The following is a 21,506-nucleotide window of genomic DNA, read 5'->3' on the forward strand; positions in this document are numbered from 1 at the left end:
TTTTCACTGATGGTTGCTAGGAGATGTTGTTTGTAAACCTTCAGTTTTTTATCACGCGCGTGAAAAACGCATCAAAACGCATTGCATCCGCGCGGAAAAAACTGAACAACTAAACGCAATTGCAGCCAAAACTGACTGAACTTGCTTGCAAAATGGTGCGAGTTTAACTGAACGCACCCTGAACGCATCCGGACCAAATCTGTCACGCTCGTGTGAACTCAGCCTAAGGCTGGGTTCACACGGGCGTGTCCGGATTAGGTCCGGATGCGTCCCGGTGTATTGCGGCAAACCCGCGCGATTAGGTACGCAATTGCAGTCAGTTTTGACTGCGATTGCGTTCCGATGTTCAGTTTTTATCACGCGGGTGCAATGTGTTTTGCACTCGCGTGATAAAAACCGACTGTGGTACCCAGACCCGAACTTCTTCACAGAAGTTCAGGTTTGGGTTAGTTGTAGTGTAGATTGTATTATTTTCCCTTATAACATGGTTATAAGGGAAAATAATAGCATTCTGAATACAGAATGCTTAGTACAAGGTCAATTGAGGGTTAAAAAAAAATAAAAGAAATTAACTCACCTTGTCCTCTTCATCGCGCAGTTCCCGGTCTCTTCTGATGAGCTGTCGGCTAAAGGACCTTTGGTGACGTCAGATCACATGCTCCAATCACCGTGGTGATGTACCATGTGATTGGAGCATGTGATCTGACGTCACCAAAGGTCCTTTAGCCGACAGCTCATCAGAAGAGACCGGGAACTGCGCGATGAAGAGGACAAGGTGAGTTAATTTCTTTTATTTTTTTTTAACCCTCAATTGACCTTGTACTAAGCATTCTGTATTCAGAATGCTATTATTTTCCCTTATAACCATGTTATAAGGGAAAATAATACAGTGAATAGACTGTCACCTAGCAACCATGAGTGAAAATCGCACCGCATCCGCACTTGCTTGCGGATGCTTGCGATTTTCACTCAGCCCCATTCATTTCTATGGGGCCTGTCCTGCGTTACAAACGCAGAATATAGAGCATGCTGCGATTTTAAAGCATTGCAGAAGTGATGCGTGAAAAAAAATCGCTCATGTGCACAGCCCCATAGAAATGAATGGGTCAGGATTCAGTGCGGGTGCAATACGTTCACCTACCGCATTGCACCCGCGCGGAAATCTCGCCCGTGTGAACTCAGCCTAAGGGTACGACCACATGGCGCGGTCATGTCTTACAGGCCACAGATGGCTCTTGTTAAACTAATGAAGACTGCACTGTTTAGTCGCTCTGCAATGTTAACGGTCGTACCGAGCGAGCATTAACAATGCAGGCTGACTAAACAGTGCGCTCTTCATTACTTTATGAGAGCCAGCTGCTGCCCTCGCGTACTCCAGCTCAGCGCAGCCGTGACAAGACAGTGCCATGCGGTCATACCCTTAGGGCTCATGCACTCGAATGTATTTTCTTTCCGTGTATGTATTTTTTTTGCGGACTGTATGCGGAACCATTCATTTCAATGGGTCCACAAAAAAAAAAGGAAGCGTGTTCCGTTTCCATATGTCCGTTCCGCAAAAAAATAGAACATGTCCTATCATTGGCCGCATTATGGACAAGGATAGGACTGTTCTATTAGGGGCCAGCAGTTCTGTTTTGCAAAATACGGAATGCACATGGACGACATCCGTACTTTTTGCAGACCGCAAAATACATACGGTCGTGCGCATGAGCCCTTAGGCTACAGTAAGACACAAGTGCGTCGCATGCCACACGCGACTTACATTAAAGTCAATGGAATTCGTCCAGTCTGGATTTTTGTGACTTTTGCATGGCAGGAGGAATTGTGACACCACTGACAAGCATTAGGCTGGGGCTACACAACAACATTTGTCGTGTGACATATTTTATAATGCTAGTCTATGGTGTCACACTGTGACATGCTGTGACAGTGACACGACAGTCACAAAAACCTCCATCCAAGATGGATTTTTGTGCGACTATTGTATCGTGGTGTGACACTATAGATGACATTCGTGCTACATGAATGTTGCACGACACGTCGCTGTGTACTTGTCTCTATGTCGGGTGACACATGTCTCTGTGTACTTTTACCCTATATGTCGGGTGACACATGTCTCTGTGTACTTTTACCCTATATGTCGGGTGACACAGGTCGCTGTGTACTGTCTCTATATGTCGGGTGACACAGGTCGCTGTGTACTTGTACCCTATATGTCGGGTGACACAGGTCGCTGTGTACTTGTACCCTATATGTCGGGTGACACAGGTCGCTGTGTACTTGTACCCTATATGTCGGGTGACACATCGCTGTGTACTTGTCTCTATGTCGGGTGACACATGTCGCTGTGTACTTGTACCCTATACGTCGGGTGACACAGGTCTCTGTGTACTTGTCTCTATGTCGGGTGACACAGGTCGCTGTGTACTTGTACCCTATACGTCGGGTGACACAGGTCGCTGTGTAATTGTCTCTATGTCGGGTGACACAGGTCGCTGTGTAATTGTACCCTATATGTCACTGTGTAGCTCTAGCCATAGATGGATGTTGCAGGACTTTTATGTGGCCATGTAGCCCCTGCCTAACCCCAGCCAGCCGCCCTGCAGAACCTGAGGCTATGGACATGACCATCCCCATTGTCATGTCCGGGACAGCGGCAGAGTTTTATTCCTTTATTACTTGGTGACTAGGGACACAAATGACACGTGTCAGCGCCATAAAACGGCCGCAGTTACGTGTGAACAGCCCCCGAATGGTAAGCGCCGTGAGGTACCACAAATGACGCAGTGACATAACGTCCTGACAGGACAAGTGTGGATGCGGCCGCACATCCCGCAGTGAGCAGCACCGCGCTCACACCTCAGCCCGTCCATATGAGGAATCTCGGGGCGGTCCAGCACAATGGCGCACTTTCCAATGAGAGCAAGGAACGCGACCGGGGGAGTTGTCTGCATTGTGACGCCGCCATGAGGGAGGAGGAAGCGTGAGCAGCTCGGGCTGCGTTCTCTACGAGAGAGCGATAAACAAGAGAGGGGAGAAAAGTAACGACTGTGTGAGAGATAGAAGACGAGAGGAGCATGACAGGCGGCCGGCACTGAGCTGACAGGGGCGCCCGGAGCTGTGACGGACGAGCAGCCTCTGCCTGTGAGGGGGCCAGAAAGGCGCCTTGCTGGAAGCTGGATTTGTGCACATTGGAACCGGGGGAAGTTTTCTGCGAGGGACGTGGAGAAGTTTCCGTGGAAGTGACAACTCTGAGGAAAGTTCTCCCCTGTACATGTTAGCGGGGGCGGCTGCGGTCGCGTCACTGAGCTGACAGGAATATGTGGCGCACAGCGGGCTCCCCGGTCTGATCCGCGTGTTTGTGTGAGGAAACTTTCCGCAGGTGACTGCCGAGCCTCCGTCTTGGGATAATACTCGCTCCTTCACCGCGTCTGACAGTCGGGTGGCATTGCGTGCGACAAGGAGGAAGGATGCACCTGGCGGGCGGGAAGTCGCTGCGTCTTTGGCACCTGGTGCTGGCGGCTTTGTCGCTGCTGCCTGCCTCCAGCCGGGCATTGGTCTGTTTACCCTGCGATGAATCCAAATGCGAGGAGCCCAAGAACTGCCCTGGGAGTATCGTTTTGGGCATCTGCGGCTGCTGCTTCATGTGCGCCCGGCAGAAGAACGAGAGCTGCGGGGGAGTCTACGGGCTGCACGGAGCCTGCGACAGGGGGCTGCGCTGTGTCATCCGCCCCCCGCTCAATGGCGACTCCATCACGGAGTACGAGGTGGGGGTATGTGAAGGTGAGAGCTGGCGTTACCCCCTCATGATTAACCCTTTCCTAGGCAGGAGCGGCGGAACTTTCTGCTGTGGATGGCTGAGGCAGCCTCTGTGACCTGACGGGAGCACTCTGGGGCCCCTGGCTGCTGGATCTCGCTGTGATGGCGGAGGTGTCATTAGTGTGGCCATGCAGGGGGATCCGTGCACGTCATGGGCCGGAGGAGAAGCTGTGCCAGGCGGGGATGCTGATGATGGCATCCACCTGAATGGCCAGTGGTGTCTGGAGTGAAAGGGGCACATGCAGCAGAGTTGAGTTTGTCTGTTAGCTCTTTGGAGCCACCCAGCACTATGTGATCAGTTGCTGGCAGTCCTAGGTAAAACCGGAGGCAACACATGGCAAATAAAGTAATCTGTGGTAAGTGCCATGTCACCTACCTGTGGGAAAGCGTCCCCTGCCATGTTGTGCCGGTATTAGTAGATGGGTGATGTGTGTGGAAGCAGGGCAGATCAGCCCACAGGAGACTATAGGGGGTTATCTGTATACTTACATTACATGGATATACACATGTGTAGTATGTAGGGATATTCATGTATGTGTGCTGGTTGCCATGACATCAGTAGCATTCCTCGGAAAATATGCACTAAAATCTGCCTGTACGTGTTTTTAGGTTCATGTGGATTATGATTTCCCATTGAAATCTGTGGAGAAATTGGGCTTCGCAAAGCGGTCGCAACACACTGGGAGAGATTTATCAAAACTGGTGTAAAGTAGAACTGGCTTAGTTGCCCATAGTAACCAATCAGATTGATCCTTTCATTTTCCAAAGAAGCTCTGAAAAATGAATGGTTGCTATGGGCAACTAAGCCAGTTCTACTTTACACCAGTTTTGATAAATCTCCCCCCGTGTGTTTTCCTTAGCAAAACAAAAAAAAAAGATCCATTCACATGGCAGAAATTGCCAACGACATTTTGGCGCAACTTCCGTACCGTACTTCCACCGGTAGCTGCGTGGTGTCCTCCTCCCAGTCTTAAAGCTGCGACCGCAGTGCCGGCGCTGTGGTAGTTTCTGCTGCAGCACATGCACTATATTGACATAGTACAGCACAGTGTATGACATTAGAGACATCTCCGGTACACGTATATAGCGGGCATCACCGGGCTCACATCTAAGGTCCTTTGGAGTGTGGGAGCAAACCGGAGGAGACCCACGCAGACTCCGTGCAGATGTTGGATTTGAACCTAGGACCCCTGTGCTGCCCACTTTGCTTTTATCGACTATGTGGAAATTGATTTGCCGTGCCACTTTTGAGATTCTCAGCATGCCAATTGTGTGTATTATTGTGCAGATTTCACTCTCCGCAATACAGGGGTGAGATCAGCGGCAAAGCTGCACCAAATCCGCAACCAAAAATGTATAACACATGTGCGAATTTGGTTCAGAAATCCACCCAGAATCCTGCGCCAATTTTTGGATTGTGAACCTGTACCCATTGGAGCTGTTTTTTTTTTTTTCCCCGTAATTTTTTGAGCGGACATTTTGCAGAAATCCTGCCACCAGCCGTGTCCTTTCTGCCTCCAGTGGAAGGCAGCGCTGAAGATCGCAGAGCGGTGGTACAAAGGACACGTCCCTTTTCGGTGTGGCTTTAAGGCTATCTTCAGGGAGGCAGAAACCAGCAAGGTGTAAACACCCCCTTAGGGCAGACACCTAGGGATACACAAGGAACTATTTAGGATGTGGAGTCTTGACCAGTACCTAATGTCTCATAAAATGAGGCACAATCCGGCTGATTGAATTGATTAAGAAGCCCTTATGCTGGGAGTACCTCCTATGAAAGTAAAGCCTCATGCAGACGGTCTGCAAGATACCGGACTGGCATTGCAGGAGCGCACGGCGTCATTGGTTGCTATGACGCCGTGCGCTCCTGCAATGCCAGTCCGGTATCTCACGGACGTCTGCATGAGGCGTAATTGTGGATGATGCCAGGCAGGACCAGAAGCCAGTCCGTGGCTGTTATCTCCCCTCTATCCACTCTTATGAAGTCCACCGGCCGCACAGAAGCTGCTTCATTAAAGGTTACTTCTCATCTATTTCACAATTGAATATCCATCCTTGCCGCTTTCTGTTCAGTGCTCGTCTGCTGTTTGCGCCCAGGGAATAGAAATTGATCCACCAGTTCTGAGGAGCCTGTTACCGAGCTGGCTTCTCCGGATAAAAACTTTGAATCCCCCCCCGACGCGATGGGTGGAAATAATCCAGCGAAGGCCACTTAAGCAGTGGTGAAAGGTAACGCTGCGTGCTCCGTATTGCATGGAATGCTGTAGTTCTGCACGTCGGGCTATTCACACATTCCGATTCCCATTCATTGCCTGGTTTATAAAATTATAAAGAAATGCTGTGTACGGTAATGGCTCTGCTGATGATACAAGATCTAACCCCCTGGAAGAATAGTGCTGCCAGATTTCGGTTAATGGCACATACCGGGCTCCATGCACAGACTGCAAAGATTAGCTCTTCCTGAAGAAAGGAAGGAGGAATTGCTTTGATACCATCTATCTAAAGTGATTCCATTTCAAGGCCTCCGTGTCTTGTATTTTAGTAGGAAAAGGTCTCCTGAGGCTCCTGTAAGTCACCGGCAGATGTTTAATGCTGATTTTTGCTGCCTTCATCCCTACTCTCCTGTCAGATTTAAGTCCATCGCAAGAACAAGATACATGCTGAATATCATTTACTGCTCCGCAACAAAGAGCCTAAGGTCACCGCACTGCCCGTTAATGGCCTCCTCTGCTTTCAGCCCTCTCTACTTGACCAGCTTGTAGAATTCATTTTCAACACGCTCATGTTACTAATACTAATCACCATTGACAGTCATATTAAATGAGAAGGAGTAAAGGGTTAAACCTATCTGGGGCCTCTGTTTAGGGACCCATCCGCCCGACCGTATTTTTGGCCCTCATCCGATTGGATGGGATGGCTGGATGCAGACCCATTTCAATGGGGGCCACAATAAACGTGGACAGCACACCCATCCGCGTCAGTATATCCATTCCGCAGCCCTACAGAAAAAATAGAACATGTCCTATCTCTGTCCATTTTGCGGACAAGAATAGGCATTTTTACCATGGGTCCGCAAAAAGACAGATGCAACATGGATGCCATCCGTATTTTTTGTGGCGCTGCGTTTAGCGGACCGCCAAATACATATGGTCGTGTGAATGCATCCTAACATGGGAAGTCAGGACTTGTCCTAGATCATTAAAAATTTCAGGCAAGCGCCCAAATGGTCTAAAATAAGTACCCTTACTTCAGTCTCTAGCGCCATTCTCTGTCCCACCGGTCCTCGTGTTGCTGCTGCGGTGAAGTTGCGGTATGCTGCATGTGACCACTGCAGCCAAACACTGTCTCATCCGGTGTAAATTGACCTGTGGCGTGGATTGAAATCTGCAGTATGTTAATATAGTCTGCGGATCTCCACAGTGGATTACACCTTTTACAACAGAGAGGGTGATGTCCACAGCCATTTCTGGGTTTGCTGCGGTTTTTACTGTGGATCCGTGGCTAAATCCGCAGTGAACTTGTCCATTGTATTTTATGTGCTGTGTGGACCTACCCTTTGGCCACAGCCATATGGAGACTTTTTGTAGCTCCACTGATTGATTTTTACTATAAAGTGAGAGTTGCAGGTCCCAAGAACGTCACATTTTATTGCTGTTGTAGTGCGAGTTAAAATCAGACGTCCTACATAGCCTAGGCCTTAAGGGGGTTGTCCTGGAATACATCATTTCTAACAGGTGCTGGAAGCTCCCCACCACTCCGGTCCTCATCTCTGACCCCAGCATCTCTATATTCCGGTCCGGGATTTGTTTTCTTCCCACCATGGTCACCTGATCTTCTTCAGCGGTCACGTGTCTCTTGTGGGACTGTAAAGGGACTGCAATATTGACTAACGTTGCCTTTCAAAATGTCATTTTAAAATTTGGTCACTTTCAGCCTTCTTTTGCACCTGGTGGTGTTGGGCAATTTCAGCAGAAATGATGCCATTTTGTGCAGGGTATGTATGGTAGGGACCCAGCGGTCGGAACACCATCCGTGATGTCCTCAGGGCCTGCTCCACCATTCCCTACTGATCATGCATGGTCTCATCATGGTTGTGCTTAGTAACCTGTAAAGCTCCTTCATGCTGTGCATTAGACAAGGGGTCGGTAGGAAGATAGAGGGTGTAGGCGAAGGGACAAAACTGCCACATGGGGGTAGAATGGGTGGAATAGTGGACTAGACAGGAAGAGTAATAAAAAAGGAATGGTCATCTCCCCTGGTGTGTGCATGGGATCGTTGGCACCAGTAAAACGGAAATGGTAAAAGGGTGTTCCGGTTGGTAAGTTATCCCCTATTTAGTGGCTAGGGGATAACTATTAGACTGGTTGGGGTCCTACCAGTAAGATTCCCACAATCACGAGAATGAGTACTCCAGACCCCTTGGAGCACCTGAAAATGAATGGTCAGGCTTGTACTGGCGCTCCATTGATCTCTATGGGAGTTCTGGAAATAGCTGAGCGCTGTACCCGGCTGTCTGCTGTAAAGATGAATGCAGCAGTATTGTAAAAGCACGACCTGCTGCTTCATTTATTTCAGGACACTCTGGGGTGTACAGGGTACCTGTTCTGGTGATTGGTCCCAGCAGAAGGACCTCCTCCGATCTGATAGTTTTAAAAACCGGAATACCACTTTTATATTCACATATGAAAATTGCAACAGGTCCATAATGATCCATATATGAAGTCGGTCCGGGGGAAGCGTATACTGCTGATGTGTTTCAGACTTCAGCACTATACGCACAGCACTCTACCCCATTCACGTTCATTCTGCTGCCATATACCGTACAGTAGCTTCACAATGCTGCAGTCATTGGCTTGTGACAGCGTCCCTGCTGAAGTTGTCATGTAGCAGCAGTCGTCATTGGAAGGCTTTGTGCGGCACATCCAGAGTGCTCCTTATAGCGGCACAATTACTGTTTCGTTTAGTTTTATTGATTGGTTTCTTTGAGCTTGTAGCTATACAAAACCCAACAGCATGTAAAAAGGCAACTGCCCCTGAAACAAGTGGCTGCTGTACTTTTCTTCACATCTCGTCACTGTATACTGAAGAGACTGTCTACAAGATCCTTACACCTCAGTGAAAGAAAGTTCCTTCAGAAATAATAAAGCTATTGAAGTCTGTCTCTTAGGGATTAGAAGGCTCTGGTACTCTATTTAACCAGTCTACATGTCCAGGACTTGGAACAGCTATAAATCTTTATTGGCATGAGCAGCCCAAGGGAACGGCAGCTACTGTCCAGAAAGCTTGGGCGGCACTTTAGGCCTGCTTAGCCTTGGGCGGTTAATAAGCACGACACAGCAGTCAGACAAGGTGATGGTATCTTGACATAATATGGGTGGTGTCTTGCCTTAGGGTGAAAGATGGTCACACCATTTCTATCGTTTATGGTGTCTCTTTTTTTTTTTTTTTTGTGAGAATTAATTTTCATTGTATTCACTGTATATATGGACTTTAAGACGGTCCATAACTGTGATTGCTAACCTTCGGCACTCCAGCTGTGGTAAAACTACAACTCCCAAGATGTACACTGGCTTGGCTGTTCTCAGAACTCCATAGAAATGAATGAAGCATGCTGGGAGTCGTAGTTTCGCCACAGCTGGAGTGCCGGAGGTTAGCCATCACTGGTCTATAACCTTCCTGACATGTCCCTTTGCTACCCCCTTGTAATGGCAATTATGGAGAATCTATTCTTATGCCTTTGCGTTGTGCCAGTCCTGTATTATTCCTTTTAGAATATGAATGCGTTACTAGCAGTTGGGGTCTGACACTAATCAATCAGTGCTGCCAGTGTCAGACTGTGCAAGGACACCCCCCCCCCCCCCAACTAGTAACACCCATCTGGGCCGTCATTGCAAACTGCTAGTCATGCATGCATAACTTCTAGCTCTCCTGTTTCCCCCTAACCCCCCCCTCCCCCCCCCCTTTCCTGGACAAAGGCCTCTCACCCAGTTAAGCTAGTACTCTCTGCTCTGCACTGATGAGGGGCAATCACCCCGAAACAGCTGTCTGCAGATGAGGTGCTGGCTTATTTAATATCCAAGTCATGTCTCAAGGCTTATTTTGAGAGCTGAACATTGACTTATAGGATAGCTGCCTTACATCTGATGGCATTAGAGGCAGAGCTTGTTAAGAGCTCATTTGCATAATTTTAGCTGAAATAATTAAGGAATGGCTTTACTTCCTTGTCCTCCTCTTACCACACTTCTCACCTCCTCCCCCTGTCTCCTACACCGATCACCCATGCTCAGTTAATTGGTAAAATTCGTACACGCAAGACAGAGACGTGTTGGATTTTCAGCCTGCTTCACGTATAAGCCTACGGAGAAGGGAAGAAGTAGTGAGCGGCTACAGATGAGACATGCACAGACCCAGGTAAACCCGGTGTCTGCTTGTAGTACCTTTAATGTCTCACAGCAGTCCTGCTGATTACTGCTGCATAAGGACTAGGGCTGAAACGATTACTCGATTTAATCGAGTAATTCGACACAAAATAATCCTCGATGCAAATTTTTTGCATCGAGGATTCGTTTGTGTCATGTGACCAGGGAGTGGGAGTGAAGCGCTTGCTATTACTCACCGCTCCATGGTCACCCGGCGCCAGCCCGCAACGCGCTGTACTGGATCCTGACACATCGTCAGGTCATAGTACACGTAAGCGCGCACTATGACCCGACGCTGTGTGCTGAGTGGCTGGCAGCGGAGGAGGCGGGGCGCGAGTGGCAGTACAGATCAGAACTGCTGGCTGCTGGTTCGGCGGAAGGCTGGTAAGTGGCTGCATGTGTGGAGGGGCACTGTGTGATTAGTGCTCGCCATGTGTGTCCCAGCACTGAGAACCCCTATGATAACACGTTTACCACCCAGTGGTGGAGCATGGACTTCTAGTTAGAGCTGTCACCTGTGCCGGAATGGCCAGAGGATGATGGGGGTAGTAGTGCTCACTGGCCTTGTTTAGAGGGGCTGATTGGCAGCATAGGGTGTTAGAGCACCCCCTGTCGTTAGTGGCTGGTTCAGGGCGGTTTGGGTTTTGTTTCCTTTTAGTCTCTGATGTAGGTATATCCCTGCACTGTGACATCACTGTGCGCACTATCCCTGCACTGTGACATCACTGTGCGCACTATCCCTGCACTGTGACATCACTGTGCGCACTATCCCTGCACTGTGACATCACTGTGCGCACTATCCCTGCTGAGCTGATGGCACAAGGGGAGAGAGCTGATGGCACTGGGGGAGAACGAAGGGTGTTGGGGACTGATGGCAGGGGGTCTGTCTGATGATTTTTTATAAAGGAAAACAGTCTATTAAATCATTTTTTCTTATTAGAATACTCTATTAATCGTAAAAAATAATCGATAGAATACTCGATTTCTAAAATAATCGTTTACTGCAGCCCTAATAAGGACGCCTTCACATGCTGCAGAATTTGTTTCCATTCATCCGAATTGGTTGTTTTGGCAGCAGGCACATGGATTTCTGCAAGCCCCAATCAGATGAATAGAAATTTCAGCAATAAAACATGTGCTGTGTATGGGAGACATCATAGCAGCTGGTCTCCATTAACTGTGAAGCTGAGCGCAGGAAAAGACATATAATGGGCAGAAAGAGACACACAACAGCTTTTTCTGGATATTTTGTATATTGCATTAAATAAATGCAGACATAATAATGGCTGACGATTAGTAGTGTTAGAGCGTTTAGATTTTGGCATAAACGTGGCGCACCTTGGTGCATCTAGAAATTTATATGCGACTAGTCTAGAAAGGGGCATGGCTTTCTGGGAAGAGGGCGGGGCCTAAGATGCAATGTTTTGCACCTAAATTGCACCACATTTCTAATGTAAAATTCAGTCTCAAAGTTAAGGTCCATTCACACGTCCGTAAGTGTTTTGCGGATCCGCAAAACACGGACACTGGCAATGTGCATTCCGCAATTTGCGGACCGTACATCGCCGGCACTATAATAGAAAATGCCTAATCTTGTCCGCAATTGCGGACAACAATAGGACATGTTCTATTTCTTTGCTGTTGCGGAAACGGAAGCACGGATGCGGAAGTGCGGATCCGCAAATGCGGATGCAGACAGCACATTCCGACCCCATTGAAAATGAATGAGTCTGCACCCGTTCTGCAATATGCGGACCCATTTTGCGGACGTGTGAATGGACCCTTAATCAAGCAATAGTTGGTATAGAGCTAGAGAAATGTGTCTGTCCACTGTCCACACTAGTCATCCAGCCTGATACAGGTCTACATTACGCCATCTATAGGATGGTTTACATGCACCACGTTTCTATATTCGGTTATTCTTAAAGGGGTTTTCTGGGATTTTAATATTGATGACCTATCCCCAGGATAGGTCATCAATATCTGATCAGATCTGACACCCGGCCCCCCCACTGGTAGAAGAGAAGGCACGTGCGAGCGCAGCCTTCCCTTCATTGTTTTCCTGCTCGCTATCAATGTCCTATCGGTGTAATTACAAGAAGCCGTCCCATTCACTTCAAGTGTATAGGAATGAGCAGTCCCTTAGAAGTGAATGGGATGGTTTCCTGTAATTACACCGATGTAACATGGATGGCAAGCAGGTAAACAATGAAGGGAAGGCTGCGCTGGCACGGCACTGATTGGTAGTGGTGCTGGGTGTCGGACCCCTGCTGATCTGATATTAATTACCTATCCTGAGGATAGGTGATAAATATAAAAATCCCGGAAACCCCTTTAAGATGATGGTTAATGGTTTATATATCGTACTGAATAATTGCGGTATTAAACCATTTGAAAATCATATAGCAGCTTTGTAAAGAATGGCGGCTCTTTTTTACCATGCAGTGGTTAATTAAACAGCAGCTAATACATAAGTGTAGAAACCTGTGAGCCGTAGAGCTTTACAGCATTAGCCATCAGAGGGGGTTTGGTACCTGTGGTGAAAATTAGCAGTCGTGGTACTGCCATTTGTGTATGGTCTAATGCAGCAGAGCTGTAGTCCTCGCAATCAGAACGATTACTTTTTGCTGCTGATTTATAGCTCTTATGATTCAGGCTTCTAAAAGTGGAAATGTGTGTGTAATGGCAGGCGAGCTCTTAGGCACCTGTTATCAATGCACAGATATTATTCAGTCCACTTTCATCAAAATGTTATACTCGGTCGGTCATTATATGCACATAATTGAGCAGGTAGCACAATTTCACGCATGGTACCTCTCCCCTCTCATACCAAAAAAACCTGCATATTCAGACCGAGAAAAGGAACATGTATTTTGCTTTGTTTCATTTTAATACTTGGTTTAAGCCTTATGCGCACAAACGTGTTTTTTTTATTTTATTTCCGTGTCCATTCATGTTGTGTGTTTTTTTTTTTTTTTTTTTGCGGACCGTATACGGAACCATTCATTTCAAAGGGTTAGCCAAAAAACAAACAAAAAAAACTGAAGTTACTCCGTGTGCAAAAAAAATAGAACATGTCCTATTATGGTCTGCATTACAGATGAGGATAGGACTGTTCTATTAGGGGCCAGCTGTTCCGTTCTGCAAAATACGGAATGCACACAGACGTCATCCGTATTTTTTGTGGTCCGCAAAATACATACGGTCGTGTGCATGAGGCTTTAGGCTCCAGTGGCTGGAATCTACATGAGCACAAGGAGGCTGTACGCAGTTACTGCATCATCATGTGCTGCCCTGTGGTGCTCAGTATAGCGTTATATTACTGGAATATTCTCAACTAAAACTACTATGAATACTGATGAAACATACAACACTTTCTTTTGTTGCATTTATAGGAACCTGACGGTAAAAGCAGTGTGATAGCGGAGGCATATGAAGGGTACGGTAGGGCCCTATAGTCTACATGCTCTGCATTGCATCACCATTCAAGTCACACAAAGGCAGCGCAGACTTCCCGGGAATATATTGTCACTCTGCCTTTGACTTTGACTTACAGGGGTATTTTGGTTCTAACGAGTTATTCCTAATCCAAAGAATAGGGATAACTATCAGATCAGTGGGGGTCTTGTCGCTCCCATAGAAATGAAAGGAGCAGCGGCATGCTTTTCCGACCATCCGCTTCATCCATTTCAGGGGGGCTGAACAGGATATGGGGTCCAGCGGAAGGACTCCCCCCGATCTAATAGGGGATAACTTGCTATAACCAGAGTACCTCTTTAATCAAAAGAAACAGTATATACCACCAGTGTCGCCGAGAAGACCAGGCTGGTGGTGGCTGGTAGGCGCAGATACTGTGACACTGGAATTGCAGCTTCCTTCAGCATACTCTAGATCTTTCCATTTTTGACCAGAACTCTATTGTGCCGTAGTCATTTTACTGACCACATAGAAATCTGAAGACGTTTACGCCCTTGTAATTTTGTAAGTTTTTTTTTTGCACTTTAGAACTTTACTACTCTACCACAGCATGAAATAGTAATTCTCGCACACTTTTATCTGTGCATGCAGCTTAAGGTATTGATGTGTTCAGTCTAGTGTATTACTTGCCTCCAATGAGCCTTGGTGTTTGAGCCTCTGATTCTCAAAAACCGTGGCAAAATCACATTGAACAGACTGTAAGTACATCTGGCTGCATCCATAACACCCTAGAGGAAACACCCTCCCAACCGTAAAGTGAAGGGAAGGCTTCTCAGGCCTCATTTTCTGCTACCTCTATGGGAGTTCAGACGTACTGCTGCCAGAGATGGCGGTACCTGAATATTGAAGTGGCGTTTTAAAATGGTTTCCCAATATTTTTATACTCATGATCTATCCTCAGGATAGGTCATAAGTATTTGATAGGTGGGGGTCCTACAACTGGAACCCCTGCTGATCAGCTGTTTGAGAAGGCACTGGAGATCCAGTTGAGCACTGCAGCCTTCTCGCTTCTTACCAAGCACATTGCCGTACATTGAATAGCGGCTGTGCTTGGTATCGGGCTCAGCCCCATTCACGCTCCATGCAGAGAGAGTTCCGGTGCCTTCTGAAACTGCTAATTGGCTCGGGTCCTGGGTGTCAAACCCCCACCGATAAGATACGGATGACCTATCTAGGATAGTATGAAAATCTTAGAAAACTCCTTTAAAGAGGCTCTGGCAGCAGGATCCACCCTATTAAACCAGACATACTTACTGGTAGGACTCACCATGCTGATTAAAACTATACCTTTCTTTTGAGCCCTAGGAGATGGGGGTAAATTGACTAAGCTCTGCTTTGCAACACCCCCTGTGCTCTGCACACTCCCCCCTCCCATTGATTTACAAGGCTAGACATCAGGCTGAGGGCAGAGCCGTGTGCTAGCATCTACATATCATATACACTATGTACTATAGCTTCACCACACTGAGATCTGCTCAGAAAGCTAATCTACATATCACTGCTTTATTCACAAGCACAATATATGATTATGAAGACACCAGTAATGTGCATTAGCTTATAAGCATAGAGAAAACCTATATCTCTATGTGGAAATGTTATAGCTTAGTGGTATAGTGGTCTACCATGCATGTAGAGATCTAAGGTTCAAATCCCAGAATCCCTCTTATTCAAAACCATATCAAAAGGCTATACCAACCTTCGGCACTCCAGCTGTTGTGAAACTAGAATTTCCAGCATGATCCATTCATTTCTTTGATAGCTCTTAGAAGAGCAGAGCAAGTTTGCATGCTGGGAATTGTAGTTTCACAACAGCTGGAGTGCCGAAGGTTGCCTACCCCTGGGCTATACTATAATATATCATATAGGCCTTGCTATATTGAGAAGTGTTTTTTTTTTTTCTCTAAAAACCTATTACTAGTTTATTCACAGACAATATATGATTATAAAGAAACCAGTAATATATAGACTTAGATAAATGTGCAAGAAAAAAAAAAATATCTTAAGAAAAAAGTTTTGATGTCTCTCCCAACATTTAAAGCTGGGATCTCTACACGCAAAACCAATTACTTAACCACCAAGCTGTAGCATTACCACACAGTCACATGGTTTTCTCTATGCTTATAAGCTAATGCACATTACTGGTGTCTTTATAATCGTATATTGTGCCTGTGAATAAAACAGTAATATGTAGATTAACTTTCTGAACAGATCTCAGAGTGGTCAAGCTATAGTGGATGGAATATGTGATATTGCTAGCACACCACTCTTGGACAGGGCTCTGCCCTCAGCCTGATGTCTACCCCTGTCAATCAATGGGAGGGGGCGTGTGCAGAGCACAAGGGGGTGTTACAAAGCAGTGCTTCCACCATTCAGCCCTGTCTCTGAGTGCTCCAAATTCTTATCGCATGTGAATAAAAATGCTGATTTCTCTGCAGCTGTTTATCTTACAGACTCAATAAGGGTACAGTTTTAATCAGCATGTGGAGCACTACCAGACAGTATGTCTGATTTTAATAGGGTTGATCCTGGTGACAGAGCCTCTTTAAACTCTATAATAGGAATGAGCGAATCGACTTCAGATGAGACATCCGAAGTCTATTCGCATAAAACTTTGTTTCAATACTGTATGGCGCGAGTGCGCGGTAAAGTATTAGAATGTATTGGCTCTGATGAGCCAAAGTTATTAATTCTTGAAGTCTCACAAGACTTGATTTCTACTGTAAAAAAACATTTCCCAAACTCTGGTTGGGTTCCAACGTACCACTTATAACCGAACCAGAGGGAAATGTTTTTTTACAGTAGAAATCAATTTATGAAGTGTAACGGGATTAGCTCACAGGATCACAGTCTCCTGGGATAGACAGGCGCTGTTGGCACACAAAACACAGTCCAGTCCAAGCAAGTATGGTGCAACTGACCTCAGCCAGTTTTATTGGCTTTTGCAGACACAAGTATTAAATAAAACAGCAGTGCCCAACCATTTTTCGTCTAAGGGCCGCACTAGACATGGTATAAATTTTGCAGGCCAGAATTAGGTAGCTTAGCTTTGCCAGAAAGAAATGCAAACACTGTGAGGGGGCACGTGTGGGCATTACCCCTGTGCAGGGGGCACATGTGGGCATTACCCCTGTGAAGGGGGCACTTCTCTGGGCATAGCAAGACTAAAGCTACTTTCACACTAGTGTTTTGGCTTTCTGTTTGTGTGATCCGTCATGGGCTCTCTCCACTGGTCCAAAATGGATCAGTTTTGCCCTAATGCATTCTGAATGGAAAAGGATTCGCTCAGAATGCATTAGTTTGCCTCCATTCAGTCACCATTCTGCTCTGGATACTAGGGATCGACCTATTATCGGATTTACCGATATTATCGGCCGATATTCAGGATTTTGAACACTATCGGTATCGGCATTTATTTTGCCGATATTCCGATAGTGTATGGGGAACACAGATCGCGCTGCTGACAGCGCTCTCCGTGTTCCCCTTAGCAGCACAGGGGAGAAGGAAGCAGTGTCTCCTCCCCCTGTGCTGCTCCTGCCGCTGCCGCCAATGTAAGGACAGGGGACAGGAGGAGGGGAGGAGCTATGGCCACTGCTCCACCAATGGAGATTAGTCTCTCATTCATTCATATACAGGAGGCGGGAGCTGCAGGATCACATAGCCGCTCCCGACCTCTATGAGCTGTAGCTGCGATCTGCGGTAGTTAACTCCTCAGGTGCCGCGGATCGCAGCTACTGCTCATAGAGGTCGGGAGCCGGCTATGTGATCCTCCAGCCAGCTCCCGCCTCCTGCATATGAATAAATGTGGGATTAAGCTTCATTGGTGGCGCAGTGCGCCCCCCCAAGCCCCCCAGTATCAGACATTGGTGGCGCAGTATAATGCTGGGGCTCCGATCGGTTACCATGGCAGCCAGGACGCTATTGAAGCCCTGGCTGCCATGGTAAGCTCCATGCTGCTGTGTGCACAAAGCACACAGCAGCAGGGACAGTGTGAGCTCCTATTCACCCTGATAGATCTCTATCAGGGGGAATAGGACAAGGGTTCTAGTCCCTAAGGGGGCTAAAAGTTAGTAAAAAAAAAAAAAAAAAAACACCAAAATATTAAATATAAATGAAAAAGAAAGATTTACAAAAAAAAAATACACATTAACAATAAACATTAATTTTCAGCAGATTTGTGGGAATTTTTATTTTTTTTTCAAAAATGAAAATTCCCAGAATATCGGTATAAATTATCGGCTATCGGCCTGAAAGTTCACAAATTATCGGTATCGGCCCTAAAAAATCAATATCGGTCGATCCCTACTGGATACATCCTGGCACACAATGTAAGTCTCTGACACAATCTCGCACAATAGAAAACGGATCCGTCTCCTATTGACTTTCAGTGGAGTTCATGACTGATCCGTCTTGGCTATGTTACAGATAATGCAAACGGATCCGTTCATGGCAGGTGCATGCGGTTGTATTATTGTAACAGATAGGTTTTTGAAGATCCATGACGGATCCGCCCCAAAACGCAACTGTAAAAGTAGCCTAAGGAGTGGAATGCAGGAAACGCTCTCTAAAAATGCCTTGTGGTGCAATATAATGAGTCCTCTCTCACTCGTTAATATTGATAAGCGCGTTCTGAGGAGTAACCCAGGCGGCCCACATGGGCACCAGACATAGTAATCACATATTAAGAAATAGGCTCAGGTCTAATGACTTCCACCACTACCACACCTCGCCAGTCACACCCTTCATAGACCTCCTGCTCTCATCTGACTCGTCCTCACCTTCTCCTTCGACGTGCTCTGATGCCTGGCTAGGTGTCCAGAGGGGGTCTGTACGGGCGGGTGGGTTCATTTTTTGCCCCCTCTGTGTATATATATATATATAATTTTGCCCCCTGTGTGTGTGTGTGTATGTATGTATGTATGTATATATATATATATATATATATATATATTACACACACAGTATATATATCCATCCATTTGTCCCCTGTGCATATATATATATAAAAAATTGCCCCCTCTGTGTATATAATTTATTTTTATTTTTTTATTTTGTCCCTATATATTTAATGATTTTGCCCCCGGGGTGGGCTCCTATGAAGGATTTGCTGCCAGTGCCGTGGCGGCGTGCCACTGTGCTGCACTGCCAGGTTCCCCCCTGTGAGTATAAAGCTGGTGGTGTGTGCACATTTACACATACAAAAAATAATAATACTCTCCTCCGCTATCGCCGTCTTGTTCTCGCACAGTCCTGTCATCTAGCGTCATCCCACAGAACCCGCCGCTGAGGTCAAGGGTCTGGATCATCACAGCAAGAATAGCACAGTGCTGGATGGGTAGGGCCGGGGGTGGTGGTTAGGTTACGTAACTAGCTGAGCAGTGCTTCGTCGCCGGCCAGGCACAGAGGCAGGGCCAGACCCGACTGGCCATTAAAGCACTTGCGCTGCAAAAATGAATAATAGTACTGCAACTGTACACAAGCAGGGGCCGCATGACACAGCTTCACGGGCCAAAGGTTGGGCATCACTGAAATAAAAGAAAACCCTGGCCGTCTGGCCGCTACCTCTATACAACAAGCCGTTCCTAACTAAAGGAAACTGAGCCTTGTGCCCAGCACCATAAACAAGACACACAGTTGCTTTTTACTTGCATCAGAGCTTTCCCAGGAGCAGAGTCATCAGCTAGTGAGCTGTCTGCCCTTTATAGCACACCCAGGTTCTCAGGTGATTAGCCTCAGTTACCACGAATACCTGGTAAGGACCCACCCAACCCTCCCTGCGCCCAACAGCCAGGCCCTTCTAACTAGGGATCGAACGATATTGATTTTTTTAGGGCCGATACCGATAATTTGTGAAATTTCAGGCCCATAGCCGATAATTTATACCGATATTCTGGGAATTTTCATAAAAATAAATAAATATAATAATTCCTACACAAATCTGCTGAAAATTAATGTTTATTGTTAATGTGTATTTTTTTTTGTAAATTTTTATTTTTTTTGTAAATCTTTCTTTTTCATTTATACTTAATATTTTGGTGTTTTATTTTAATTTTTTTTAACTTTTTTTTTTTTTTTACTAACTTTTAGCCCCCTTAGGGACTAGAACCCTTGCCCTATTCACCCTGATAGAGATCTATCAGGGTGAATAGGAGCTCACACTGTCCCTGCTGCTCTGTGCTTTGTGCACACAGCAGCATGGAGCTTACCATGGCATCCAGGGCTTCAATAGCGGATCCTGGGGGGGGCTTGGGTGGGGGGGCGCACTGCGCCACCAATGTCTAATACTGGGGTTGGGGGGGGAACTGCACCACCAATGTCTAATACTGGGCTTGGGGGGGGGGGGGGGGGGCGCACTGCGCCTCCAATAAAGATAAATCTCTCATTTATTCTATGAGCGGTAGCTGCGATCTGCGGCACCTGAGGGGTTAACTACCGCAGATTGCAGCTACCGCTCATAGAGGTCGGGAGCCGGCTATGTGATTCTGCAGCCAGCTCCCGCCTCCTGTATATGAATAAATGAGAGATTTCTCTTCATTGGTGGCGCAGTGGCCACAGACCCTCCCCTTCTCTTGTCCCCTGTCGTTCCATTGGCGGCGGCAGCAGCACAGGGGGAGGAGACGCTGCTTCCTTCTGCCCTGTGCTGCTAAGGGGAACACGGAGAGCGCTGACAACAGTGCGATCTGTGTTCCCCATACGCTATCGGAATATCGGCAAAATAGATGCCGATACCGATAGCGGTCAAAATCCTGAATATTGGCCGATAATATCGGTAAAACCGATAATCGGTCGATCCCTACTTCTAACCAGGTTTTTGATAAAACCCTCACAAACAGAAAACCTAGTTTTCCTTGCTGCTTCAACTCCCTTGCTGCTATTTAGAATATAAGACAAGAACCTAGGTGAAATGTAGACTCCTTCTACCACTTTATTCCTGGTCCTGTCGCAGAAGCTATTACCGGAAGTCTTGCGACACTTCGTGAAGTAATAACTTCGGCTCATTAGAGCCAATACATTCTAATACTGTACGGAGCGCTCGCGCCATACAGTATTGAAACAAAGTGTTATGCGAATTGACTTTGGATGTTTCGCTCATCCCTACACTATATTAGGCTCCTTTCACACTAGCGTTCGTCGGTCCGCTCGTGAGCTCCGTTTGAAGGAGCTCACGAGCGGACCCGAACGCCTCCGTCCAGCCCTGATGCAGTCTGAATGGAGCGGATCCGCTCAGACTTACAATGTAAGTCAATGGGAACGGAGCCGCTTGAAGATGACACCATATGGCTCAATCTTCAAGCGTATCCGTCCCCCATTGACTTTACATTGAAAGTCTGAACGGATCCGCTCAGGCATCTTGCGCACTTAGAAATTTTTCTAAGTTATTAATGCAGACGGATCCGATCAAGCGCAAGTGTGAAAGTAGCCTTACTAACACCAGTTCAGGACTGGACCTTCCTGACAGCTGCATTTTTGGTTTTTGTAGTACATGTGTCTTTGAGAGCCAAGATCAGTCATAAATGAGGCTTTATTTTAAAGAAAAAATTCAATTTTTAATTTTCTTCATTTCTTTTGTTAATAGCACAGCGTGCATTTAAAATATATTTTTTTTTTTTATGATGTACCCTATTAATGTATGGGTTATAGTGGCTGAGGGCAGGGCTAAAAGCTGCATTCAGGCATGTGGTGGCAGGTTTTTAAGTTATTTATTTTGCAATTATTTATTATTATTTTTTATCATTATTTTACACAACCTCCCGTTCCCCACAAGGTCATACAAGACCTTTTGGTGGACATTTTAAA

At 46.6% G+C, this 21,506-nt stretch overlaps 1 protein-coding gene across 1 annotated transcript in view; it reads left to right on the forward strand.

Moving 5' to 3' along the window:
- Positions 1-2,960: 2,960 nt before the first annotated feature.
- The window catches only part of CRIM1 (cysteine rich transmembrane BMP regulator 1), a 703,894-nt gene continuing 685,348 nt past the window's right edge, over positions 2,961-21,506 (forward strand). The window contains exon 1 of the mRNA XM_044289483.1: positions 2,961-3,783. Coding sequence (XP_044145418.1) covers positions 3,471-3,783 — 313 coding nt within the window. The 5' untranslated portion in view covers positions 2,961-3,470. The remainder of the gene's footprint in view (positions 3,784-21,506) is intronic.

The sequence above is a fragment of the Bufo gargarizans genome, chromosome 4 (genome assembly GCF_014858855.1).
Source record: "Bufo gargarizans isolate SCDJY-AF-19 chromosome 4, ASM1485885v1, whole genome shotgun sequence".
NCBI lineage: Eukaryota > Metazoa > Chordata > Amphibia > Anura > Bufonidae > Bufo > Bufo gargarizans.